This window comes from Agelaius tricolor, unplaced genomic scaffold, assembly GCF_023055355.1.
Source record: "Agelaius tricolor isolate 1412-34295 unplaced genomic scaffold, bAgeTri1.0.p SCAF_3, whole genome shotgun sequence".
Classification (NCBI taxonomy): domain Eukaryota; kingdom Metazoa; phylum Chordata; class Aves; order Passeriformes; family Icteridae; genus Agelaius; species Agelaius tricolor.
Genome location: NW_027269263.1, coordinates 28,017,848 through 28,045,069, shown reverse-complemented (window position 1 = coordinate 28,045,069; position 27,222 = coordinate 28,017,848). Strand labels below are relative to the sequence as shown.

Here is a 27,222-nt window from a genome sequence, read left to right as displayed (position 1 = left end):
CTATAAGCCAAGTCCATTCATGCAGTTTGTCCAAACTAATTAAAACTACTTGGAAATATTAGCAGAATATAACCAGCTATTTCCAGTGACTTGGTACAGTAAAAAATTTCCATTACAGAATCCTATTTCAATTTTTACACAACAAATAATTGAACACGTACTGGATATAGCATACCTAAGCGCTCTCTGAGTTCTTCATTTTCATCAAGAAGGTCATTTATTTTAAGTTCAAGTTTATTGACTTCCTTAATTAATGACTCAATCTCATGTTCTCGTATTTTGACTTGCTTTCTTAAATCTTTGATTTCAGCAACAGCTTCTTCCAAGCCATATATTCCCTGTAAAAACCCCACACAGGAAGTAAGAACTAAACAACCAATAGAAGACTTACTAAAATAGATAATGAATCTTTCTTTCATCATTACACAGACAAGAAAAAATGTTTTTCAACCTCTCACTCTTCTGCACTATGCTTAGTGAAAATAGTTACTGAATAAAAAGCAGATCCTGTAAATCTGTCCCTGACTACAGAGGAGCCTGCATATTTCAAAAGTGAGTCCCCCAACTACATGATCCTTTGAAGAATTGTATCTTGAGCATTCAACTACTGTTCAATAGGGAAGGGAAGAATGAAGGGGAAGGGCACCAAAGTTAGTTATTTAAGTTTTAATTAGATCAATTAAATAAATATGGGAGGACAAAACAATCTCCTAAAAATATGATTAATACCCTCTCCACTCTGACAAACTGTTTACCAGCTCATAGTCTCTCATTCTTTTCAAAGTCTCAACAAGCTCTTTGTCTTTTTCTCTAGCATGTGCTTCTGCCAATTCTGCTGATTTCTCAGCCTCCATAGTTCTCTCTTCTAGCATTTTAAACTTTTCTTGCATATCCCCAATTTGGTTCTGCTGAGCAAGAGATGAGTGACCTGGAAAGAAAAACTTTGATGTTTACAATTCAACTAAGAATTCTTGCTATCTGTCATTAATCAAGACAGAAACACTTCAGAAAACATTATAAAGGAGATTTTCATTTCCTGCTCTTGTTAATTAGGAAATTACAAGACACTCCATATAAGAGGTTTGGTTCTCTTCCACCTAAAATTTCCTTCAAACAATATTTATCATAACTGAGTGCACAGAAAGGACATCAGAATTTATTTGGAATTGCAAGCTATTACTCCCTTTCAATTCTTCATGGAATCTGAGATCTTATATTTTATGCTCTAACTTTTACAGATCAGGTATAATTTTTTTACCCATAAAGCCCACTGAGGTAATCTGGAAAAATTTAAACTCTTCATGAATATTTAAAAAAGAAAATTAAGAAAAAATATCAGAGACTAAAATTACTCAAATACTGCAATTTTTTTTCCTGTATTTCTAAAGAAATAAAGAAGGCAAAGTAAATTTGTGGTTTCTGATTTTCCTGATTTTGACATTAATACAAAACAGTCATGTTACCTTTATCTTTTTGGAGATCATCTTTTAATTTCTCAATAACGAAGGCATTTTTCTCCATTTCTTTGGTATACTGTTCAACTTGCTCAGTGAGCAATCTTATCTGAGCATCTCGCTCTTGCACACCCTATGCATGCAAAAAAAAAAGAAACTCCATTAAAGGATCCTTCTTTACTGACAGGCAAACTACCAATGAAAAACACCACAAGGGAAATGAAGAAATTACATGTAACTAATAAAAAACAATTTATAGAACATTAAATATACTATACTTACAACAGAGAGTTCAGATATTATCTAGAAGTTTGGTATATAAATGCAAAGCAGGAAAAATAAAAAAGAAAGTAAAAATAAAGCACTCAAACACAGAAAAATAAGCAGCATTTTAGCATAATGACTTTAAATAGAAACAATACTCTCAGAGTTTGGCAGTGTTAGAAGAAAAGCTTTGGATAATACAGGTTTCTTGGCAGCTTCCTCATAAACAATTGCCATTGGGAACTAAGAGATACAAGTTCAAGATAGCAAGGATTAACAATCCATCATACCTGACACATGAATTGCAGACAGCCTTTCAGCAAGCCAACTAACTTCAAAATTCATATCCTATCTTGTTTTGGATGCATATACATTCATAGGTACCTACAGACTGTGGAAGTGACTTACTTCTGTGTATACTACCCTATTTCTGTACTTGTACATGAACTTCAGAAACAATAGAGAAATCTTAACATTACTTTTTCTGTGACTAATAAAAAGTGCTAAAAGATAAAAAAGAGACTTAAAAATTTACAGGAATTAATAATAATAAAATGTAAAATAATAATATTTTAATAATAAAAACCACAAAAATCGCAAGGTCCTTACTTTATACCAATGCTCTGAAAAACAACTTACAGAATTTCTTACAAATATAACCACATTTGAAACCTAAAAGTACAGAGCTTAGCAAAGTTGTAAAAACCTAGATACAACCCATTAGAATATGAACACACATTGAAGGATAGCAAGCTCAGTCCATTTTGAGCAAAAACCTGAGCAGTAACTTGATTCATTTTTAAATGTCTGCTTAAAATGCATGCTTATTTACACAAAACATTTCAAAATGCCATGCTAATAATGCCCTCTCCTTCCCCCAGCTCCCCCAAAAAGCAACCTCTATAGCCATCTAATCAGCTAAAACCAAACAACTGCTTATCAAAGTTACTTTCAGCTGCTTTCCTCTTCTGATACTTAAGGCTGATTTGTAATTTAGAGTGTTTTTCTCTTGAGAAGCTATCTGTCACCAGGTTTGGAAGGTGACATAAATATGTCTCACCATACTGCTCAGTTTACAAGAACCCAAAATGTAACATAAATGTCATTACACATTTGCTTAAAAAACTTGAAGCAAGGCAGGAAATCATTCAGGAATCAGAGAGTATGCTTTCCATAGAGACTATTTCAGGATTCCTAATGGGCCATTATTTTGGGGGGACAGGGAGGGGGTTATGTTTTTTAAGAAAGTGGAGACATTTAGAATCATGAAGAACTATGTAACTTTGCCTGAATATGAGAGATACACAAATTCAGACAGTTCTGTCATACGATGAACCACAGAATTAACGAGATGAGATAAATGAACACAAAAAATAATGTACTAGGTAAGACTGTTCCTTAACTAACAAATTTAGTGGAAGCTAAAGCCATATTTTAGAAACACTATATAATAGATTAATATGAAATTAATAGAGTCAGCTACCAAGAGTTCAGGTCATACACACATGCATACAGAGAAGTTTCCTTTGTACATTGTCTATTAAGCTAACTTTGCAGTGGAATGAATTGACCTGTCTCTTAATTCTCAAAAATGACTATTTTGTATTTGCAAACTACGAAAGTATAAATACATATTTGGTCAATAGCATATGTAGTTAATGGTGATTTCTATGTGTGCAATGTCTCACATGAACTGTACCTGCTGAAGGGACAGTATACTGTTTCTGTCTACATCAAGTTGGAGCATTTTCATTTTCTCTTCCAAGTTAAGTAACATTTGCTGATACTCTAGCAGTTCATCATCTTTTGAAGCTAAGATTTTCTGAAAAGAAGATAAAATACCATCAGAAAACTTGAAGTAATTCCTAGAAAGGATTTTAAAAGTACTAAAAAATACCTTCCATTCTTCAACTTTTGCATTTACAGCTGCCATGAGTGGATCATCTTCCTCATTCTTTGCTTTCAACTGGTCTGAAAGATCCTGAACCTAGACATGCCATTTGGATGAACATCACATTACAAAAAGGTTTGGAACTAATATATATATTATTATGTACAAACACATCAAGGTCATGAAACTTAACAGATCAGTATTACAACAGCAAGGGAATGACTTTTGATAACAGTGCATGACTAACATACTATACTAAAAAAAATGTTGTGGTCTGTAGTAAAATTTTACAATCTGTACCATATTCAAAGATCACACTATTTTTAAAGAGCATTACTCCAGAGGAGTGTAAGGTTTTAACTGCATAGATAGAAGGTTTTAACTTAAGCTAAAATATGAAAACAGAGTAGAAACCTAAAAAAGAATTATACTAAATAATGAGTCATTTCTTACTTGAAATTTGTATCGATCTTTCTCTTTTCTTAACTCATCCATAATAATATCAGACTGTTGCACAATTAGTTTCATTTTGCTATATTCATCAGTCATCTTCTCCATTTCTTGCACTGATTCCTCAAGGTTTTTCCTCATTTCTTGGTTTTGAATCTCTAACTTCTCATTAGCTTCAGTCAAATTCTGCAAAAATAAAGAAAAAACTGCTTTTAGAAAGTGCCTGTTTTAAAACCTGAATAAGAACTTGAAAGTCTTATACAAAATTAGCACAAAATAGAGTATTTCCTCTCTAGGTTATTGATTTTAACAAACCCAAACAGCAAGTAAGACAAATCTCTCTCCCCATCAGTAACTTCATTACCTCTAGCAAATTCAGAGATGCAGATTGTATGTATGACAGAATCCTTATTATGAATTCCCTTACTCATGACTTTATCTGTAAATTGACACAGTGTCATGAAAGACACTATGGTCAGTAAAACTCCAATAGTTACTCAATAGAATTCATAGATTTTTACCTGAATTTCATCCAAATACTGGACAAGCTCAGAGCTTCTTTTGGACAGCTGTGATGTGTAATCAGATACCTCTCCTCTTCGTAATGGAATTGCTTCTTTTTGAGAATCTATTTGCCTCTGATAGTCAACCACATCCTGACGCAATTGCTCATTCTGCACAAAAAGCAATCCAAACTTCAATCAGTTTCTAAGAGTTGGAGACAAAGTTGTTGCATTTCTAGCAAGCTAACACAAAGAGCTAAGACACGCAAAACCCATCCGAATTCCTACAGTCTGCTTTTAGAAGTCTTAGAAGCCTCACCTTTTTCTTTATGCGCTTTTTCTTCATATTAAAAAGGAGAAAACAAGACCAAGAGAACAAAGCATGAAAAATATTAGAAATTAGCTTTGCTTTTGGAAGACCAAATATTAATCAATATAGAGACAAAATAAAATAGCTTTTGTTATACCTCTGCAGGCATATATATACACACACACATATATAGAAGGGTATATTGACAAATGATTATCAAGGTTTTACCCCCAGGACAATAATTAAACAAATTTACTTGGAAACAATATTTAACAAAAATCTTAAAAATTCAAAACCCAAAATCCAGGCCAAGCTAATGCACAGTAGGAGTATTCAAATTGAGGTCAGACTTCCTGACCTCAATTAGCTATGTTTCATTGGAGCAGATGTACAACATATTTACTTTGCAGTAGTACACAGGAAATGTTCCAAAATTAAATATCACACAAAAAATTATAAATACAGAAATATAGTAGTATATTTATAAAAAATTTGAAAATACAGTTAATCAGCAATAATTTTTGCTAACCTCTTTCCTGAATCTGATGTTTTCATTTTCAGCATCTTCAATTCGAAGAGCAAGCTACAAAACAGAAAACTTTATAAGCATCACTGACACCACAAAGAACTCCAGAAACAAAAAAACAAATGCACAGCAATCCTGTGTCATCAGTGCTTTCTTTTTTTTTTCAGATGCTTTTTTCAGAACATCAACTTTTCAAAATATTTGACAGAACAGCTTCTAGAGATGTCAAGCTCAAGTCCTTCATACCTGTTCATTCACTTTCTTCTCCTTTTCCAACTCTTTTTCTGTATCTGTTAACAGTCTCTCTTTTTGTTCCAATTGCTTCTCCAGTTGGTGGATCTCATCACGCAAAAAACGAGTATCACGACCACCAGCAGACTTTTGTGCCATCTTATGAGCATTAAAATAACATTATAAATACAGTAGATATTCAAAGTAGAAAGAACTAAAAAAACCAAAACAGATACTAAGACTAAAATAAATGGGGTTTTTCAAGCATAAAAAACTCAAGTAATCGTTCATCCAAGACCGGTGCATATTCAAAAAACAATAAAAAGCATTTGCTAAAATGTAGGGCTATTTCATGACTTTACAAAACTAAATACTAGTCTAAAATAAAATAATTAAAAGACCCCACCAGAGCACTCTGTAGACTAACAAAATTTTAAAACATACCTCTAATTCATTTTGAAGTTTCACCAGCTTGGTTTTAAAATTATTTTCTGTTAAAATAGAACAGATACAGTGAATTACCCAATAAGGTAAAAAAAAAATACATTAAAGCAACTGACTTCAGAGCAGTTGGTATTTTGTCCAGCTCTCTAAACTTTAAAAAAACCCACAAAACAGCAAGAACAAAACCCTAATAACATATTTAACAAATCTTTTAGGAACAACATAAAAAAGCTTGCTCACCATATTTGGCTTGCTCCTCCCCAGCTTTTTCAACTTCTTCTAGTGCAAGTTCTACCTCTTGAGCTTTCATCTGAGAAAAGAAACATAGCAAGCAAAGAAGAAATATTTACTACTACCATAAATTAAAAGATTGTTCCATAGACCTTATGTTTAGAACATATTTCTTTTGAGAAATTTATTTGCATTTTCCATCTATCTATGTTATTCCAATTCACTTCACTTGCAATTACTAAATTCCAGCAGCTACACAAGAAAAGTACTCTGGTGCAAGCACACATTTGGCATATAAATTACCTTAGGAGTAAGCAGTATTTTCAGGAACAGGAGAAAAAAAGATGCTTCAACTTAAACAAAAAAACCAAACAAAAACACAAACAAACAAACAAACAAACAAAAAACCAAAAAAAACCAAACTAAACCAAAACACAAAAAACAAACAAAACCACACAAAACAAAACTAATGTGAACTAATTTGCAGAATTGAAGAAAGTAAGCCTTAATACAAACCTTCAGTAGTGACTGAGTAATTTTAAAAAGCTGTATCATTTTTTCTGGAGTTTCAGTTTTTAAGTCTTTCCCATCAACCTAACAAAAGAGACAAAAGTGGTTTTACACTAATATCAATGAAATACACAAAATAAATCTTTCATGTATGTGAAGGAGCAGAGATGGCTTAGGGAAGAAGGTATGACAGAACCCTCATGTTCCCTTTTTCTCAAGCACCTTGATCATCATATCCAGCAACCTGTCTGCCAGCTCCTCTTGACGAGGCAGAGTATCTGGATCAACTTTCATGAGCTTCTTCCAATCTAAAACAGGTGCCATATTGAAGGTGTGACTTTTTTTTCCTGGAACAAAGATTAAAATAAAAGTTATCAGGTATTATCAGTGCAAACCAATTTTAAGTCAAATGATTTAATGGAGGCTGGCCACTGAACACAGCAGATGATTCTAATAACTGTAACACTGATTAACATTCTGTTCATGTTTTGATCTATTGCAAACTTGGAGTCTATAATAAAACCAGTTTTTCTTTAAGAATTACACCATGCAGACTCAATGAATTCTTAGAACTATCAGTGAAGATCAGGACACTCATGAAACCTGTACTTTAATTTCAATATCCTTATTTTCTTCCCCATCTCTTAATATGGTATTTTTATGCCAATGAACAAACACAAAAATCATTATTTCTAATATTTAAAACACAACCAAGTGTGAAACTTTCAGTTTCATACTGTGAACACCAACTTCTTGGCATTCTATTAAACATCATTTCTTTTTGATTAGAATACTTGAATTGACAAAGGACATTAATCAAGCTGGAAACTGAGAAAAATCTCATCAGAAAGTGATGGAAAGTTTTTTCTACTGCTTACCTACTGGATGTTGTGGGCCACAGTGATTTCTCACATACCTGAAAGTCAATGCAGTATCTGAAAAAGGCAGAAGGGATTGGAAATCTTGGATTATTCTGTTCTTTGGAGCTGTCTCTAGACTTTCTGATCAATATTTCAAAAAGTAAATTCTACCAAGTTTAGAACAGAACATTTTTAATCTACTTATTGCCCTAAATTATGAATATAGCACAAATGATTAAGAAAAAATAAGAAAGAAATAAAGCTAGCTAGAATAGTAAATGCAGTATTATTCAAAAAACTAATGACACAGCAGTGGTATGTATTTTATAGAAAAAAAATCAAGCTCAATCAATAATTTCAGCAATACTTTATGCTGAGCACAATATTTTGAGATCTGATCCATCATGCACCCTGTTCCCCCTTCAGCAGTTTAAAGACTCAACAACTGAAATCTCCTTCGTTAATAAAAGGCTGAAACCGGTATTACTTTCCAAAACTAATATGCCTAAGCATTCTGAAAGAAGAGCTTTCAGACTCAGAAATACAACTGTATGCTTAAGGAAGGATAAAAATGATCTTCATCCTTTCTGAATATGTGAACTACTTGAAAGGTCCCCTATATTTACTATATTTCTTCAATGTTTGCTAACCATAAAACAGGCATTACATTCAATCCATGACTTCACAATATATGCATTATTGCTTTTCTGTTTTGTTGTAATGGCAAAGGATAACACAAAGAGAATGCTGGCACTTTGACTTATTCAGTCAACTAAATACTACTTGATTTCAGCAACATACTTGTTTAAGGATCAGAGTTCTTAAACATATTTATTTTTTCTTAAGCAATGAGATGTAAAACTTAGACGTTTTAAATGCTCAACAATCAAAACTATTCTGAAAGCAAATACACAAACTTACTACTGTCAATCTTTTCCCACCTTCCATCTCTCATATATCTTTTTCCCTTAACTTAAAAAATAATGACCTAAGAAAATATCAGTCCTAAAATTTTATCCAAAAGGATAAAACAGAACTGGATTGTACATAAACAACTGAATCCAACTTGTTGGGAGACCAGCTACAGTAAGGTTGGGGGGCACAACCCATGCACAGAGTATGGTCCACAGTATGTACATACTGTGAGAAAATATATTTAATTGAAAAGTTGTTGGTTTTTTTTTTTTTTCAATCTTTGCTCATCTGTTGTTGTTAAGTAACACCCGTGGTTTTAGTAAACAGATGATCTGTGTGGTAAGACGCTGAACTCATGGCTCTACAAAATGTGTGAAATAGATGGGGATTTGGTATTAGTTACCACAAGATTTTCTGGACTTACTCAGGGTATAAAGCACACATAAAACGTTCAGATGTCGTAAAGTTCAGCAGTCTCAGATGGAAAAGGAAGTCTGGAGGGTATGCTCAAGTACTACCAGAACATCAATGCCCTGGTCTGACTACAGGAAACCACGCAGAGGCAGCCAAGCTCATGAGGTAACGACACCTTGCCATCACAGGGAGGTCACGCACCACTGGGAAGAGCAGATCTTTTCCTACCAGGGTGTGTGCAATGGGCAGCATAGAGTCCCCTGCACACGAGGGGGACGGAGCATCAAGAAGCACCACAGCCACGCGGGAGATGTGCTCTGCTAACTGCATTTGTTTACATGCCGTAACCCAGTGTAAGCTACTTTTGACTTTCAAATTGCATTTACCCGGAGTAGCTCTGAGAAGCACAAGATCTTAATTACAAAGCCCCAACCAAGAGAGGATCTTCGCAGGTTCCTATTCTCTCCTCTTTGGCATATCCCAGACACAGGATACAGTGTCAACCCAGGATCCCTCCAGGATGCTGCTGAGACAATTTTGTCCCCGTTTCATTCCAGCGCTGCTGAACTAACAAGCTGCCTTATTCTGCAGCCGCCTTCCCAAGGAGGCGCAGCAGAGGCAGCAGCTGAGAGCAAACCGGGTGGGACGCCCTATCCCCGGGCTCAGCCTGCGCCCGGACGCGCCTGCCCGGGACCCGCGGCCGGCCCGCCGCCGCCCCCAGCCCGGCTGCTCCCGGGGGAGCCGCTCCGGCCGGGGGCAGCTTTTGGTCTCCTCGCCGGAGCACCCCCCGCCCCGTGGCCTCACCGCTCCCGGGGGATGACGGTGGCCGCTGCCAGGCGACGCCATCAGACTCTCCCGCGGTCCCGGATACTCGTGGGCGCAGGGAAAGTCAGCGCTTCCGTGGCACCCACAGACAAGACCCACGGCGCCAAGCGAGCTCTCCCAGTGCCGAGGAGCAGCCAGGCGGGCAGGGCACGATCCCGCCCGAGAGCGCCGCTTCGCCGGGGCAACGGCCCCGAGCACCACCCCCGCCACCGGGCGGGCTCCCGGGGACTACAGCTCCCGGCATGCCTCTGGGCCGACCGCCCCGCTCACTTTTTTCCCGATAGCCTCTGTGGGGCGGCGCGCATGCTCCATGTGCGGCGGCAGCGGAGTGCGCGGTGGGTGGCGGCTCCGGTGGCGGGGCCGCGGCTCCGGTGTTGGTGCCGGCCTCAGGTAGGGCGGGCACGGCGCGCTGCGGCCGCGCCCCGCGGCGGGCGTTGCCGGGCCGGACTGGGGGGAGGAAGGAGTGGGTCCGGTGTAGCTGCTGCCCGCGGTTGTTTCGGTCCGCCGGCTGTGCTTGCCGTGCCCCGTTGGTGAGCCCCCCGCTCCTGCCGGGCGGCGGCGCGGCCTCGCCCGCTGATTGCGGCGCTTGAGCGGCGAACGGGATCGCGCCCTGGCTCTGCCGCCTCCGCCGCCCAGGCTGCCCTTGCCTTGCCTTGCCTTGCCTTGCCTGCCTCGCCCCAGCGCTGCGGGCAGCGTGCTGGTTCCTGCCCGGACGGCGGGAGGGCTGCGGAGCTGCCCGGGTACGGGTGCGCTTTGGGGTGGACAGGGAACAGTGGGGGCCAGAGGGCGCGGGGAAGGCACACCTATAAATTACTTGAATCCTTTGGGTACTACTAGCCAGCAAGTCTGAGTTTTGGTAGAGGCCTGATAGCTGATAAAGTTTTGGCTCCAGTGTTTTAGTTAAAGGGGTATGAAGACATCTTTTCAAATAAAAAAAAGAAAACTAGTAACCATTTCAGGCATGTTTATCTCTTTGTATTTGTTTGTTCAACAGCTGTGGAGAGCTGAAGTGGATTTGCTTTGTTTTGTTTTTAATGGTAAGAGAAAGGCGATTATAACGTTATGTTTGTACTTTTGTCCTTTTTTGGATTAATAACTCTTTTCAATGTTTTTGCTATCTCTTGATCGGTATATCTTTGATATTTACTAGGAGACTGACAAGATACAAGATGCCTTGCACTCCTTATAGTTATGCAGTTTGTATAGTTATGCAGTCACAGCACAACTCCAAAGACTTCTATATCTCAGCCAGGGGTTGGTTAATTATAGTTCCATATTGGGTGCAAAAAGCAAGCTGTGTAGTTAGGGAAGGGAAAGAGACTGGGTTATATTTAATGAATGGGTAATGTTACTAAAAATGAAGTTAATTATGGTTAGGTGTAAAACAATGATTTATTAGTAGCATGGACTTTTTTAGGTGTAGGAAGTGACACAGAAAATAATGGCACCTTAGCCACAAACTAAGCCTTCAGGAAATAAATCCTTCTGTGGCAGAGAAATTAATCCATTGATGCTGGAATGCTTCTGTTTCAGAGGCTTTTTTTTAATCATCTTCATCATATTAACCAGCTGTTAATGCCAGTATAGCTATTTAATGTGCTTACTTAATACGCATCTGCATTTTTGAGTGTTCTGTTGCAGAATCAGCTGAGAACACGTTTCTACATTTACTGTTAGTGAAACCATATCTGGGTTGTTGTAATTGTGTAGTGCAGCTACTAAAGACCATTGGTGCAGAAATAAAAAGTATTTGGATTTGAGGTGGGCATTGAAACTCCAAAAGTGAAAAAAGAGTAAAAGCAATTGAAGTATTAACCCCACACAAAATGAGAAAACATTTAAAATACAGAGTGGCTTGGACCAAGTAAATTAGTATGTTTTGCATCACCTCACATGATGAACTTTGTGTAAGTGAATCTTCTTTTAGTGGGAATAGATACTTACAGTTCTGGAGCCAAGGAATCACTTCAGCTCCATGGTGAACAGTTTGACCTACTCTGATAGAAGAGTTAGGCATACATGTTAAATCACAGCTTTGATAACAGTGTGCCCTTGCAAAGACTTAATAGAAAAACTGCACCATGAAAAGCCTAATGGAATGTTATTTAAAGTACATAAGAAATCTTATACAGACCCAGCATACTAAGTAAGGACAGAGTACCAGAGTCTAAAGGCTGTGTTTTCAGCTTATACCTCACATGTAGCTTTTGTTCATTTATTCTTTGGAGTAAACAAGCATACAGTTTGTGCTGTTGCATTTCTGGAACAGTGAGAGTGGTGATAAGTGTTATTTTAGAGACACTATTTTTGCATCAGTGAGGCCACAAAAGATGTTTTATGTAGTTGCTCTAAATAGGATGGGCATTATTTTGCTACTGTTTAAATGTAGCAAAAACCCCCTAAAGGCTTGACATTGAAATGTGAGATTCTGTTACTGATTTAAGTTTCTAAGTTACAAAGTACAAGCTAGACCTGTGTGGTTTGTATTTCAACTGGTGTGTACTAGTTGCAATATATCCACTCAGAACAAATTGAAGCTAAACCACCAGCTAAACCAGTAGCTTCTTACCAGTAGCTTCAGTACCCATTTTAAATTGTGTTTCATTTTGGTCCTTGTTTGTATCAGAGTAACCTAAAATGTCCGGAGTGTTAGTCCAGCTGCCTGGTTGCCCGCAAGTTCTTTCCCTGTGGGAGATCTTTCGTCTGGCCTGCAACACAAGTTCTGACTTTGTATCAGAACTGCCGGTGCTCTTCTTGTTAATCCTTCAGAACCATGTGAAGAGATGGCTGCAGGCCTTCCTGAGCAGTGAAGAGTATTTCTTAGTAGTCCCATGCCTCTTTATCTGGTAGCAAAAACCTTGCAGAAGGTTTTCACAATAAAATTTTTCTTGTTATATTTTTCCTGGTTTAGGATTTCAGCAAGATGAAAGGGAAATTCAGGCATGTTTTGTATTATTTCTCCTCTCATCTTCCCAAATACTTCTTGCTTTCTAGATCAGATTCAAGCCAAATCATTTAAATTTCAGCTGTGAAACTAAGTTTTTTCCTGTTGGAGTTGTACCTTGGAGTGGCATGAGTAGATAAAGTTTAAGGCTTTGTTGGAAAGGCAAAATAGAAACAAAATTATGATCTCTCTCTGTCAGTAAACATTTGTAATAATCAGCACAAAATGTTCACTTTGACTCAGAATAAAAATAAACAAAGGTTAGCAAGTAGGCAGTACAAATTAGGACATTAGCAGAGCCTCAAAAGATTAATTAAAAATGCTATTTTGAAGTGACTGTGCTATTGGATTGTATATATCTGCTGATATTCATCAGTTCAGCTACCAGCTCTTAGATGAACTAGTTGCTTACTTGTTTAAAAATAAAAATAACCCTAGGAGTGATTTTAACAGCTTTTCACTTTATTCCACCTTTGATAATCTGAAGGTTTCTGTGTGAACTGTAAGTGATGCTCTAAACAGTTCAGAACCTTCAGTGATTAATAAAGTTTGTGTCTCTAGTAAATAAATCTCTAGTATTGCCTGATTATTTTTTAGTAAATTGGCATGACACATTTCAATGCCTTTCAATCCATGCAAGTGCCATTACTCAGTAGAAGAAAACAATTTAAATGTATGTTTAAGTTTCTAAAGTTTGATAGTCAGATGTGTCTAACAGACAAATCATAGTTGTTCCTGCAAGGGTCTTTTAATGTAAGGTAGCAGATAGCTAATGATGGAATGCTAAATAACTTTTGCATGTTTTGGGGATTGCAGCTGTGTTCTTGCCAAGATAGACACTTGCCATTTTTTTCTAAATTGATGGACAGAAAATGGCTTCTGCACTCCCAAATTTCCCAACTGAGGATACTCTTAGAACATCGTTATGCATTTTTTATTTACGACAGAGGTTTTCTTATGCAGACTACTTCATCTTGCAACATGTGGTGTGCTAAACCGTCCATAGTGTCATGGATTTAGTAGCAATCATTGAAAAATGTGTTTTCTTACCTTCTAAAGGTGCTTTGGCTCTTTTGGTGGCTGTTACTTGGTTTTTTGTCAGTGCATTTTTTCAGTTTTGTGAAACTTTCTTACATTTGACTCTTGCCTGTTATTCTTGAAGACTGGATGAACTATTAGAGTGATCTCAAGAAGCTGGAACAGGATAACTATGTACTTTATGAGCCAAATGGGCTTGAGAGTTCTGGTTCTCTTCTGTCCTTTCCATTTAGTGTCTGTACAAATGTGAAAACGGTGCTGTGCAAAGTGCAGATTTCTGTGCCAAACAGCCTAAGAGATTTAGTCCAATGATAAGCTGTTTTGCACAGACTGGGTATTCTTTTTTTTATAGTTGGCTCTGATGACTACTGTGCATTTTCTGACTCTTAAGGTTTACTTTGCTGTTCATTGTTTTCAGCTGTATATTCTTCATGACATGGTCAGATATTGTTGTAAATTAAAGCATCCAACAGAAGTCTTTGTAATAAAGTATGCAAAGTACATGTCTGTCCTGATTTCATCCAGTCAAATGGTAGCTCTGTGGCTGTGCACTAAACCACAAGCTGGCAGTCATACAGCCCAAGGGCTGCTTAAGGTATCTCAGGGGCAGTCTTAGTAGCTGTGAAAGTAGCAGGTAGGTGAGATGAAAAAATAACCTGAGAGTTGGTCAGTCTGTTTGCAAGTTTAGGACTGGGCAGTGATGTGGTTCTCCCTTGCAGCAAGTCTGTTTTAGCAAAGAAGTTGTTAGGCAGCATTTTGCAGGTGTTTATCAAATACATCCATCATTGGAAGTGAAGTACTGGTCTTTGCAAGACCATACTTGGCTTGATCAACATGTCAGTTGGTAAGAAGGAGAATATATCCACTCACATGAGCAGCCCAGTCATATCAAGGCTCCAGCAGCCTCTTGCATGTCTGTGATTTGCAAGGTTCTCAGTCTAATATACTCCTTACATGGATTCTTTCTTTCCAACATCAAACTGATAATAGATTAGTTGGCGTGAAAGTTATTTTGGTTGCCAAGAAGCAGTTGCTGTTTTCCACTGAGTTTAAGGGCAGGCATACTTTTGCCTGGCTTACCAAGTACGGGTGATCTTTTATAAACCTCTGGTTTAGTTTTGCATTCTCAGCATGTTGATGATCATTGCAGGTTTGGAGCTTGGAGTGTGAGGGTGGACCCAGCTACAGTAGCAGACAGGAAGTAGTAGTTCTGATTGCAAGACTTGCTCAAAATCTGCATTGTTATGCTAACATAAAGGACTGCAATTTTATTTATGCTTTAGGTCAGCAAGAACATTAAAAGTACTCTGTAATCAGACCAGTTGGAAAAAAGTAATTTTCCTAACTCTGTGTATCTTTACAGTACATTTCAGGAAAATAAGACCTTAGAATGCCAGAATGCAAGTCAGAAGGAGTAAAGTACCTGTACTGCAGTTTTGTGCAATCTACAGGTTTTATGTGACCTTACATTTCCCATTTTTCTCTTTGTGCTTAGCCTGGAAGCAGAGTGCTTGAATATGAGGGCTTTACCAGATTCCCATTATGCCTCTCAGTTTTCAAGACCTAGTGCTTTAGCACACAACTAAAATTTGAGAGGGGTATGGTGTGATGCTTTAGAGGTTACTAAGTTTGATACAGTTCAAGCAGTATGTTGGGTGACTTGCTGCTAAAACCAGAACAGTGCATTTTGTTGCATATATTCATTGCCTACAGTAAATTTAGTAAACCTGTTCAGGATTATCTGGAGTGTCTGTGACTCAAATACTTGCCTTGAAAGACCAAGGTATCGCCATCTATTTGCATGTAGTTGTAATTGTACCTGTGATTGAAATGTGCAAAGGTGAATTGCAATAAAAGCTTTCCGTGTTAAATGTGGATATTTTCTGGAGTTCTCTGATGGTGGGCTAGCCACTAAAACATGAACTTTGGATTTATCTAATATCTGAATTTATTTATGCTTAAGAGTTCACTTTCATTCAAATGAAAACAGTATTTTCCCTACAGCTGTCATGTAGGTAAGTGGAGCTCTGTCAGGGAGCAGCATGGTCAATAACGGTGTAGTGTGGAGTTCTGGGTGGAAGGAATGCTAGAAATTCAGAGCAAAAAGCATCAGAATCACCTGGGATTAAGGGATAGGTATAGTAGATGTTTTGACATACTTTTTCACATGTGGAAAAGTGAAAACCTACTAAAAGTTGAAAGAGCTAATAATTAAGGCTGGTTAAGCTTTTCATTTTGATAAGATGCAGTACTTAGGAATCAATTTTGGTTTTTTGCTAGTTGGGTAACAGTAGCTGTTTCTGAATAAGTGTTGTTAAAGAATTAGAAGTCACCAAAACCCTAGTCACCTAACAAAACCTTTTCTTAAAGGTTGAATTTAAATAAATCTTACAGTTGGTTCTATGTGGTAATATTACTATGTCACAGTATTTAAAATAACAAAGGCTAGTATGTTGGAAAATCCTGACATGTTTATTGTAGGTCCTTTTCAGATATCACTGCTTTTCAGTAGGATTAGTGAACTTCAAGAAGTAGGAAGTGGACTCTTTAGAAGCTGTTGCAAAAAAGGAATTTCAAATTCTGGCAGGGTAGAAGCATATGTTTCATATCCACCTTTGAAGGGGGATCTAAAGTAATGAGTTAAAGTTCAAAAGTGTATTCCTGTAGCATGCTTTGTTTTCTTTTTTTAATAAGATTTCTCTGTCTGCCAAGAGGATCACAGACATGTTCAGTTGTAAACTTATCTTAGTGTTTTAAAGTAATCAGATCAAGCCCATGGTAGGGGGATTGGAACTAGATGGTCTTTAAGGTCCCTTCCAACCCAAACCATTGTGTGATTCTATGAAAAAGGTGTCGCAACATCCTTCAACATTATGGTGGTTTTTTTATTTGTTTTTGTTAATTACAAAGGTGGTGACAGCTTTAAAAAAAAGGCTTTCTTTGTTGAAGTGACATCAATGGCCAGTGCTCCAAGTACTAAAAAACACCAAATGGTTTGGTTTGATTTCTTTGAAATTATATATGTCCTGGTTTTCAGTTTAGCTGCACCTGCATCTTGTTGTATGTGTATTCCTTCCTGTAGCTACTGTTCCTTTTCCGCTAGTTGTGGTGGTGAGTGATTGTGAGCTCTCAGGTCCACCCTCCAAACTACAAACAAGATCACCTATCTAAATCTTTGTGGCCTGTATTAAGAGTTCAAGAGGGGAAGTATTAAGAGTTCAAGTGTGGAGTATTAAGAGTTCTAGAAGCATTTGGACAACACTCTCAGGCCCATTGTGTGATTCTTGGGATTGTCCTCTGCAGGGCCAGAAGTTGGACTCAGTGATCCTTGTGAGTTCTTTCCAGCAAAGCATGTTTTATGATAAATCTGAACACAATTTTTTAAAAGCCCAGTAGACCAGAGAAAAAAAAATCACCAGAATTTCAGTGTTTAGGCCAATAAAGCAGACTGTAGCTTTCAAATAGCTCATCAGCTTTGATGTGTGAACTGTGATAAACATAAGGCTGCAGTCATTATGTATTCATGGATCCACATTATCTGGCTAATATTAGCTGCTCTGTGTCCTTACAGATGCTCCCCCTCTACAGTTTGGGGGGAAAATACTCTTGTTCAGTCATGTCCATTTTCTCAAAATGAAGTCAGTGTTCAACTGTCTGTAGCTTTTCAGTATCCTCAGTCCCAGCAGTTGGCAGTGGTCTGTGCAGATTCACTAATGGTCAAAAGAAATACCTTTGACCTGTAGTTACCTTCTTACTCTTCCGAGGCAGAACAGTATTTTCGAACAACCCAATACACAGTAATTTCACCTTTTGATCAGCTCACCCATAGAATATTATGTAAATAATCATAAAACTGCTGATTAATAATTTCTAGGGCTTAGGAAGTTAAGCAAGATGAGAGAAAATAATACAAGATAAAGTTAATTTTGTTTTTTTGCGTACTATTTTTTTTAGACAGTAGTCTCATGAACAGTCCATGACATCAGAGCAACTGGCAGAGTTGAGGAAAAAAATGACCTTTTCATGAACTTCTACAAAGAATGCTAATGAGCCTAGTGTGACCTTCAATGGTAAGTTTAAAATTATTAATGTCCTTTACCTGCCCTTGAACCCCTGTATTTATGAAATTCTACAAGTTTCCAGTTTGTTCATCAGAACGTTCGAAGTTTCTTTAGTTTTAATTGATTTTGAAATATTTTGAGAAACACCTTTAAATCTAAACCCCATAAATAATTGACACAGTATCTGCCTTGTTGCTAACTAAGAATTTGTATATGTTAAATTACTCAGGATTCCAGAGAACTTATTTTTCATAGTTTATCAGTTTACACCACTCTCTTGAACTGCAATAGCTGTCTGCAAAAGCTACATCATAATTTATTATCAATGCTTTTTTTTTCTTTGCCCGCAAGTAAAACATGAAAAGTAGCATTGTATCTACCTTTTGTAAGGCTTTATAAGGGTAAGATATTTTAATGAGAGTATTTACTTTAAAAACTGAACCATGTTACATGTGTGACTTGAGGAAAAACTTTTCTATCTTACTGATTTATAGGTATGGAGTGTCATTAACTTCTAAAGTGTTCAATGTCTTAATTTGACTTTTTAAATCAAGTTTAGTAAGTAAAACTACTCAAGTTTCTCTACGTATATTTCAGTTCCTGTCCATGAAACCTCCTTGAGAAGATGGCTGACGTAAGCCTGAAGGAAGCTGCACTAATAGTTGGTGTGGTGGCAGCCTGCTACTGGAACAGTCTCTTTTGTGGGTTTGTTTTTGATGATGTTTCAGCAATTTTGGACAATAAAGATTTGCATCCTTCTACTCCATTAAGAAATCTGTTTCAGAATGACTTCTGGGGCACTCCAATGTCTGAGGTAGGTGGTTTGTGAAACACTTTGAAACATTTAGGAAATTGAAAAAAGCCTTGCAGAGTGTTTTTACACTTCTTTTCCCTAGTGTGGTTTTAACAGAATAGCTTGGATTTGATGGAATTTGGTGCTGTTAGTGTTTTGTACAATAATATCAAGAACACGTGTAGTTTATGTTCTTTCCCTTTGTTCAATAAAAGAACTGGTAAGAAGATGAAGTTGTACTGACAGCATACAGCTGCATGATGTTATTTCCTATGTAATTGCAATATCAAAATTGAACAACTCTGACCAATTTCTTTTCTCTTTTCAAATTAGATATTGCCATGCAAGGGCATTTATTTCTGAATGCAACCTGGAAGGAAAAAATAACACTTAAACAACAAAGCTTGGAATTAGGATATTGATTCCTTTAAATTTATTTAAGTATATATATATATAGATATGAATTCAGAGTTTCTGATTTGTTATCATATAGAGTGGCTGTGTATTATCTGGAAAGCTGCATTGGCATTGAAGCTTTTGATAAACATTGTTAAATGGCAATAGCTAAAGGATTTTGATACAATTTTAAAAGTCACACATGGTGTTATTGCTGAGCAAATGAATAAAAATTCTGTCCTATTCATGCATTCTCTGCTTATCAAGGCATTCCACTTTATAATCTTTTCTTATGTTCATAACCTACAGGGTCAGTTCCTTGTGACATACTATTTGCTAGCTCTGCAAATAGACTCTGATACATAATTTTCATATAACCCTGTAACCAAAGCTTCCGGATGCCATTCAGTTCTGTATTCATTGAGGGTTAAATAGGTTCCTAAATTCCCCCAGTGAAGTTTCAAGTAGTATGTTTTTACATGTTTTTACTGAAAAAAAATCCTTAACCATGCCCAGAGGAAAAAAGCTTCTTTTTTTTTTTTTTTCTTTTTTTTTTTTCTTTTTTTTTTTTTTTTCCCGTGGGGCTACTGATTTTCCAGTCTTTGTTTTGAAGGTAGATGCCTGACAGTGGAAGGACATTCAGGTATGGATAGGTGTTTAGGAAGGTATTTTGGAGTGAAAGTCATTTCGTAAGTTAGTGGTGACTGATGGTTTTATTTGTTTTCTTTCAGGAGAGGAGTCATAAATCTTATCGTCCCCTTACAGTTCTAACATTTCGCTTAAACTACTTGTTCAGCGAGTTAAATGCGGTTTCTTACCACTTTCTAAATCTGGTCTTTCATGTGGTGGTTTGCATAGTCTTCCTCAAGGTCTGTAAGCTCTTCCTGGACAACAGGAGCAGTGTAGTTGCATCCTTGCTCTTTGCAGTGCACCCAATACATACTGAAGCGGTAGGTACAGCTGTGATGTGCTTAATTTGTTTGAACTGTGTTAATTAAACTTAAATTTCATGGTGTTTGTATCTGCTTGTATATATATAACTTCAGAAAGTATGATTTTATTTGTACTTAATTTTTCCTTTGCAGTGAGTGGTGGAAGTGACAAATTTCCATGCTCAAGAGTTGTTTTATATTACATGCAACTACTGGAAAATAATTAAAGAAACATGAATTTAGTTAATAAATAATTTAGGCCTCTGCTATTCACATTGGCTTTTATGACTTCAGTTTACGTAGACATTTGTGTTCTGTGGTGATTCATACAGTATCCTATTTTGCAAATACTGTGAATGCCTCTTAATGCATTTCCAGAATCCCTTGTGGCTAATCACCTGCCTATTGTGTCTGCTTTCTTTTATGTCAATTGTCTCAGTGGGATTTTCTCTAGGATTGTTGTTCCTATGCTATAGCCAGCTTTGGCCCAATTCTGTTTAAACCTTCCATTTTTTTAACATACAGCATGCCAGTAAGAAGAAATACATTTCTCTCCTCTCTTCTTTTGATTCTGAAGGAATTCTTTGCTGCTATTTAAAAAAAAAAAAAAACAAAAAGCTTTGTTTGTACAAGTTTTCTGATTATGTACTTTTTAATGGCCAACCAGGCTTGCAGTGTTGTGGAGGAAATCAAGTCTTGTGATCACCATTCATTAGATTTCTTTCTGCCAGAAAATCTGATAAAGCAGATTTCTGGCATTTTCTGCTGTTATTTCTGCTCCCGTTCAATTTGCTTTCCTGGATTTCAGTACACAGGTATTGCAAAGCTCTGTCTCTTTCTTTTTTTAAAATAGTATTAGCTTATTTTCAGAAAACTGAAAATGTTTGAATCTTTTGCTGCTTTGAAGATTATACCACTTTATTGAGTGGAAGGAGTTTTTTTGGGTGGCGAAGAGGGGAACAGAGTCTTTTGATTTTAATAAAATGAGAGGGCTTTATGTTCTAATTTTTTGGTCCTGATTTTTTGGGTAAAGAGTTTGCATCTATCTCTTATTCACTAGTAGTACAGATCCCTTTAAGCAATAATTAAGAAACCTACATCATTGCATTTTGAGCAAATTTTACAGGAATTGAGTTGATAAAGTTGGCTGTTATTTAAGCTACTAATACATCCTTGCTAGAAGTTAATGGAATATTTAAAATGAGGAAGTTCAGCACCTAAAAATTCCTGCTTGCTCCAAAGCACAAACCCCTTTAAAAACTTGGATAAAATATGAGTTTAAAAAATTAAAATTCTTTATTTAATTTGGTTTTCTGGTTCTTTGAAAAAACATGCTTTAAATTGCCAAATTTGGCTTTACCTCTTTGTAGTAAATGTGACAGGATCTTTGCAGCAGCGCTAGCAAGTTTCCAGTGACTTAGGTTAGTGGCTCACAGGTTAGATCAGGCAGTGAAATTTTATCACTTCAGTTCCAAATTTCAGTGATTCTTTATTATGATTGAACTTTCAGATTCCGCCAAAATAGCAAGTAGCAGAGATGCTTTTAGTACTGTGTCATCAGAGTTAGTAAGAAGTACCGTGCAAATCCTACAGCCCGTTGTGTAACAGAAGCTGATTGTGTAAGGCAGAGCGTGTGGAAGGCCTGGTGTGGGCCACGGGAGGGCACTGCAACACAAGGATCGCTACAACCTGGCGCTGGCCTGGAAACACCAACCAAACTGCAATTCTAGTTAAATCCCCCTGCTGGAGTACCCCGGTACTCAGTGAAGAGTTAGATAAGGGCTTGCTTTCTTCTTACCCTCACCTCTTTCACCGTGTAAAAAGAACAAATGGAAGTTTCCTTACACAGAAAAGAGGAAGTAATAATGAGATGTATGTTAGGACTAGGATTTTTGGATTTTTATATATTTTATAATTATAATTGAAAGGTATCTGGTCTTAATTCCTTTAAATTAATCTCTTCCGTATTAATCACCTGTACAGGAGTTTGAAGCAGCAGATACAATACATAAATATTTCAACCCTTTGCCTATCTTAAGATAAACAGTTTTTTCCTGGAGAAGTTATCAAAGCAGAAAAAGTAGAAGATCATTTTCTGCTTGAGTTAAGAATTAGAAGCTAGGCTCTTGCAGTGATATCTGTTTTTCTGAGGAAGACGTTTTTAGGAAATGAGTTGAATAACAGCATCATAGATTCATCTGTCCTTATCTTTACAATTCCAGTTCAGTCTTGCTAACTGCTTTGCTACTGTTCTGGCCAGAAGTATGTAAACCACCTTTATAACTACAGGATGTCAACTAACTTTGTGAGTGCTGGAATTTTCTCTCATAAGTCACGTTTGTATCCAGAAATAGAACCTCTCTTTTGTTGGCAGTCAACTGTGGAGGCACACCAACATGCTTTATTAATGCTCTCTTTCAACTGATCTACAGATAAAGTTCTCTTTAATGTCTTAATGCTAGACAATTTTGGATTCCAGACCAGGAATCTTTGAAACATCTTAAGATATTTTTGGAAACAAATACTTAGATGCTCTTCAAAATATTAACACAAACTGTAGTGTCTTACCAATGGTGAAACATGCTCTCTCTGTGCGTGATTCAGTGAATCCTTTGGTAAACATACTGTAGTCCCAAGAGAAATACTAGAGTATGATTTCAGATTCAGATTAGAATGCTTTTCTTTACACTGTGACCTTGGATACTGAGTTACTTTCTCATTTTATGCTGTGCTGGATCAATCATGCTTGACCGAGAATGTACAGCAATAAAACTTTCTAGCTGGGTCCAGATGGAAAAAAGTCAGTTTTCAGCATTGTCATAGTTAAATCATGAGCTATGCAGTGTCCTTAGCTAAATAGGACCATCTACCTCAGGACAGCATGCTGTTTTTCAGCCATGTTACTTGTAAAAATTTGGAAGCAGTCAGAGGCACTACAGAAGAGGACAAGTGAGGAAGAATGGTGGTCCTAGAAGGTACTGTAGGCAGCACAGTGGCTACTGCAATAGCCATGAGCATAATGACCTGTCTTCCATATCTCAGTGTTGGTTTCACTTCAGCATTTTTTGAAAACAGTTTTCGAAATGAGAATGAGTGTATTTCTTTGGGAATTCTGAAAAAACCCTTTGCCATATGCATTTTAACTCTACTTTGAATTTCATAAAATCCACTCCTTTCTGTCTCATCAAGGGAAAAGAGGTTGTGATTGAACACTGAGGCAGAAATATTGTTGAGTACCTCAGCCTTCTACTTGTCCATTGTTACCAGTTTTTTCAGTACTGTTGGTGTGGGGAGGTACACCTCTGACATTCCTTTTCTGGTTAACCTACCTGTAGAAGCCTTTCTTGTTATTCTTTATGTCCCTTGCCATGTCCACTTCCAGCTTTGCCCTGGCCTTCCACACTCCATCTCTGCACAGCTGAGCTTTGTCCCAAGTTACCAGTCCTTGCTTCCTCTGCATGGGCATTTGCTTCTTTCGCTTTAGTTTGACCAACAGTTCTCTACTCAACAACACTGACCTCTTACTTTCCTTACCCAATTTCTTGCTCCCGGGGATTAGTAACTCCTGTGTTCTATGGAATACTTCCTTAGAGATCTGCTATCTATGTAATAATAAATATCTAGTAACATACAAAAGGCATACCTAGATTATTAATAAAAACTCAATAAATGCTATCTTAAAATATCAAATAATAATAAATACTTAATAATAATTAAGGTTTTTCTTCTTTTATTTTTCAGGTAACTGGAGTTGTGGGCAGAGCAGAGCTTTTATCATCTATTTTTTTCCTGGCTGCTTTTTTGTCATACACAAAGTCTAAAGGTCCAGATAATACCATAGGTAAATGATTGACAAATAGAGATATAATTTAGTTTCTTTGCCACTGACAAAAATGCTCTTAGAACCATAATAGAGGTGAACTGGTTATTCAGCAAGTGTGTACCAAAACTCCTTCAGAGCCAAGATACCCATATAATACTACTTTCAATTATAAATTGCATTTTTTTCCCCAAGACTTAGGCATTTCTTTAATGCCTTCTTAGTTTTATAACACCTACCCTAGGATATTCTTGCACTGACTTTTATTACTGCAATTTAAGTGGAAGTGTGCTGAGGTGCCTCAGATGGTCAGTCACAAGTAAACTCCAAAGTTTCAGTGCAGATAAAGGAGGCTTCCATCTTTGCCAGAGTCAGATTGACATAGTGAGAAGCCATGACTCCCTATAAAGTATTCCATTTGAAAAAGTGCTCTGGTGATTTAGGAAGTACTGAGATATTTTGTTTTACTTATTATAAATTAGTCTTTTACCCTTAATTTATTTTATTCATTTTAAGGGAGGCAATTTTAATATTGGTGCATGTGTATTATTTTCTGTAGAGCAAAAGTGGTCATCTTTCGTAAGACATTACATATGCTAAAAATATTTGCAGAACATAGCATATTCAGATGTGAGGAGCCAAAGCCTTCACTTTTTAAAGTAATTTACTTTATTAAATATGTTTTTTGTAAGATGGAACATTTTCAATATCTTCTTTATTTGCAGTGTGGACACCAATTGCAGTGACTGTATTTCTAGTAGCTGTTGCAACGCTGTGTAAAGAACAAGGAATAACAGTAGTGGGGATATGCTGTGTTTATGAAGTCTTTATTGCTCAAGGGGTAAGCTGTTGAAAAATAAAGTGGATTTCTGTTATGAGACATTAACTACTTTGAAGCATCATATTTGGCACTGATCTTTCTCAGTTAAGGTTAACTCAATATTTCTGTTACATTTTTCAGATTTTTTTGAGTCAATTCATTTTTGACAGTTAACAGTGAGGGAATCAAATAATTTCCAAGTTGTCCTTTACGTACCATGTGGAGATGTTAGCAAATATACTCAGTAAAGACTTGACAGGTCGTAATGGAAGCCTTTGGTTTTAGCTGACTGAGATTTGCAAATCCTAACTTGTAACAGTCTTGATTAAAGTTTGAGGTGCATAAAGGTGGAGGATTATTTGGTTTTAATCCCTGTAGTAAAAATAGAGAACATATTATATACAAATTCATTTCATCATTTTCTATTGAGTAACCAAATGCTTTAGAGTAGTTCTATTTGAATAAGTAACATTCTTAAGGAATTTGTTGTTCTAAGAATACTGTTATCTGATATATTTCATTTTAAGCATTGATAAGCCTTTAAATTAATAGTGACTTTTCCGTAAAGAAACAAGGTTCTCCTGCAATTAAATAATTCTAGACTTTTCAATAACCAAAATAAATTAAAAATTAAAATTTAGCATTCCATATTTTAAGAAAATTTTATAGTTATTTCTTAATTGCTTGCCGGAAAATTTTGCCAAAAATGCGCCAATAAAAGCCAAAAGATTGTCAATCCTGGGGACACATAATCAAGGCTGAAATACCAGAATCACATAGATGTCTTAGTAACTATTGCCTTTGCAGGTCTAGTGAATTAAAATACAATTTTCTAGCTGGATTTTTAAGGAAATCACCAGTATGTGACTGGTTTTCAGCCCACTCTTCCTTTCTTTTAGTAACTTTTGATCTGATCTTCAATTTCACTGAAGTTTAATAAGATTGTGTTAGTCAGTTGAGTAGGAAAGATAAAACGCAAACTGAGGCTTCTTCTTAAAGCACAGGTGTCACATGAACTTAGATTTTTACCTGTCCTCAAAAACTTTTCAGTTTGTCTAGTTTAGCCAGCCGGTATATGTGAATCAATAAATCGTCACCAGCAGAAGTCATGAAGACAAAGGGAAAGAGGTACACTGAGAAGAAATTAGCTTATGTAATGGAAACCTCTGCAAGGTTATGATGTTCATGAGGCAAGGAGGGATGACTTACTGCAGTAGTGGCATAAAATATAAAGCCAGGGCTAATCAGAAAGCAAGTAGTATTTCTGTCATTCATAAGGAATTTTGTTTATAGGGCAAGTTTTCAGAGGGGCTGATAATTCTGAAAATAGTGATTTTTCTTCTTGAGAGTTCCTTTTGTGGTTTTGATTCATTTGTTCAAGCCTCTGAAGATGGTACAATTTTTTGATCTGTCAGCACAAAATAGCTATGGGTGTACAGGTTCAGCTGTGATAGCGTTAGCAAGAATACTTGACTAGTTTATTAGTCAAGTTTTATTATTACCTGATTTTGGGGACTTGTCATGAAGGTACTAAGAAGCTGAAGTAATTAACTATTGGGAGCAGACGTTTACAGAAAACCAAGGAAAAAAGTATTAGGTAGCTCATATTTATCTAAGGAACTAATGAGTACCCTGTCTGATTATAAACCATTTTTTAATTTGCAGTACACCTTGCCAGCATTATTGGACACAGCTGTACAGATTCTTCGAGGAAAGGGCAGTATTCCTTTCTCTATGCTCCAAACACTGTTGAAGCTCATAGTCCTAATGTTCAGTACACTCCTGCTTGTAGTTGTCAGAGTCCAGGTTATCCAGTCTCAGCTCCCAGTGTTTACAAGGTAATAGTAAAGTGCTTCTTATTTACAGTTGTTTATAAATAAGATGTGACTTAATGAAGTCAGAATGAAATGGCCAAAAATATATGAACTTACGTGTTATTCACCTGTTTCAATATTATTATTCAGTGTCTGTACAATATTGCATTTTTTGTGAAGTTGCTAAATGATATATTTCAGCAACTGTTGAATAAAATGTTCAAAATACTGAGGTATCTGAGCAGGCAGCCATTTAAAAAAGTTTACAGTTGATAGTTCATCTTAATAATTCAGAAATTACATGTCTTACTGCTTAAATATTTTTATTGTCTCTTTATTTGAACCTTGTCTGAATTTTCCAAACCTCTTAAATTTTTCCTCTTCTACATACAGAATATATTTTACATTTTATGTGTGTACTATGCAGAAACCATGGTTGTCTTCAGATAGACTACTTGAAGATGTATATGAATGACGTTAGAACTGAAAGACTAATTTTTCTTAAGCTTGAGCAATGTAGAAACACAAGAATCTAGAACTGTCCCTGAAAAATTGAGACAAACTATTAAAAACATGAACAAGGACCACTGAACTCAACTTGAGGTGTAAATCATTCTGTTTCTTCAAACTTATGTTGATTATATCCCAAAACAGTTTCATAAACATGGAGGAGGCTCTGTCCCTCTCTTCAGTGAATCACTGTGCATGGTTTCACACCTGACAAATGCAGGAAGAGTAGGATATTTTATGTCTGTAATTAGTAATTCTAGCTATGA

General features: G+C 36.7%; 2 protein-coding genes across 7 annotated transcripts in view; one reads left to right on the top strand and one right to left on the bottom strand.

The window, feature by feature from the left end:
• CEP290 (centrosomal protein 290) overlaps nt 1-10,048 on the bottom strand; it is a 47,499-nt gene extending 37,451 nt beyond the window's left edge. For 3 of the 5 annotated variants that reach the window (XM_071423311.1, XM_071423312.1, XM_071423314.1), the window contains exons 1-16: nt 9,808-10,048; nt 7,693-7,749; nt 7,037-7,161; nt 6,821-6,898; nt 6,314-6,383; nt 6,074-6,120; nt 5,645-5,788; nt 5,402-5,455; nt 4,882-4,902; nt 4,581-4,733; nt 4,063-4,245; nt 3,616-3,705; nt 3,418-3,540; nt 1,464-1,587; nt 756-928; nt 176-338 (exon numbers count right to left, since the gene is read on the bottom strand). In XM_071423311.1, coding sequence (XP_071279412.1) covers nt 176-338; nt 756-928; nt 1,464-1,587; nt 3,418-3,540; nt 3,616-3,705; nt 4,063-4,245; nt 4,581-4,733; nt 4,882-4,902; nt 5,402-5,455; nt 5,645-5,788; nt 6,074-6,120; nt 6,314-6,383; nt 6,821-6,898; nt 7,037-7,138 — 1,525 coding nt within the window. In that variant the 5' untranslated portion in view covers nt 7,139-7,161; nt 7,693-7,749; nt 9,808-10,048. Of the gene's footprint in view, nt 1-175; nt 339-755; nt 929-1,463; nt 2,016-3,417; nt 3,541-3,615; nt 3,706-4,062; nt 4,246-4,580; nt 4,734-4,881; nt 4,903-5,401; nt 5,456-5,644; nt 5,789-6,073; nt 6,121-6,313; nt 6,384-6,820; nt 6,899-7,036; nt 7,162-7,692; nt 7,750-9,807 lie in introns of those variants that run through there. The other 2 variants (XM_071423313.1, XM_071423315.1) reach the window with 2 other exon arrangements.
• Nucleotides 10,049-10,066: 18 nt separating this feature from the next.
• TMTC3 (transmembrane O-mannosyltransferase targeting cadherins 3) overlaps nt 10,067-27,222 on the top strand; it is a 29,746-nt gene continuing 12,590 nt past the window's right edge. Inside the window, exons 1-8 of one of the 2 annotated variants that reach the window (XM_071423316.1) lie at nt 10,067-10,218; nt 10,823-10,865; nt 17,765-17,880; nt 18,469-18,685; nt 19,792-20,010; nt 23,734-23,833; nt 24,538-24,653; nt 26,298-26,470. In XM_071423316.1, the coding sequence (XP_071279417.1) occupies nt 18,497-18,685; nt 19,792-20,010; nt 23,734-23,833; nt 24,538-24,653; nt 26,298-26,470 (797 nt within the window). In that variant the 5' untranslated portion in view covers nt 10,067-10,218; nt 10,823-10,865; nt 17,765-17,880; nt 18,469-18,496. The remainder of the gene's footprint in view (nt 10,219-10,822; nt 10,866-17,764; nt 17,881-18,468; nt 18,686-19,791; nt 20,011-23,733; nt 23,834-24,537; nt 24,654-26,297; nt 26,471-27,222) is intronic. The other variant, XM_071423317.1, reaches the window with a different exon arrangement.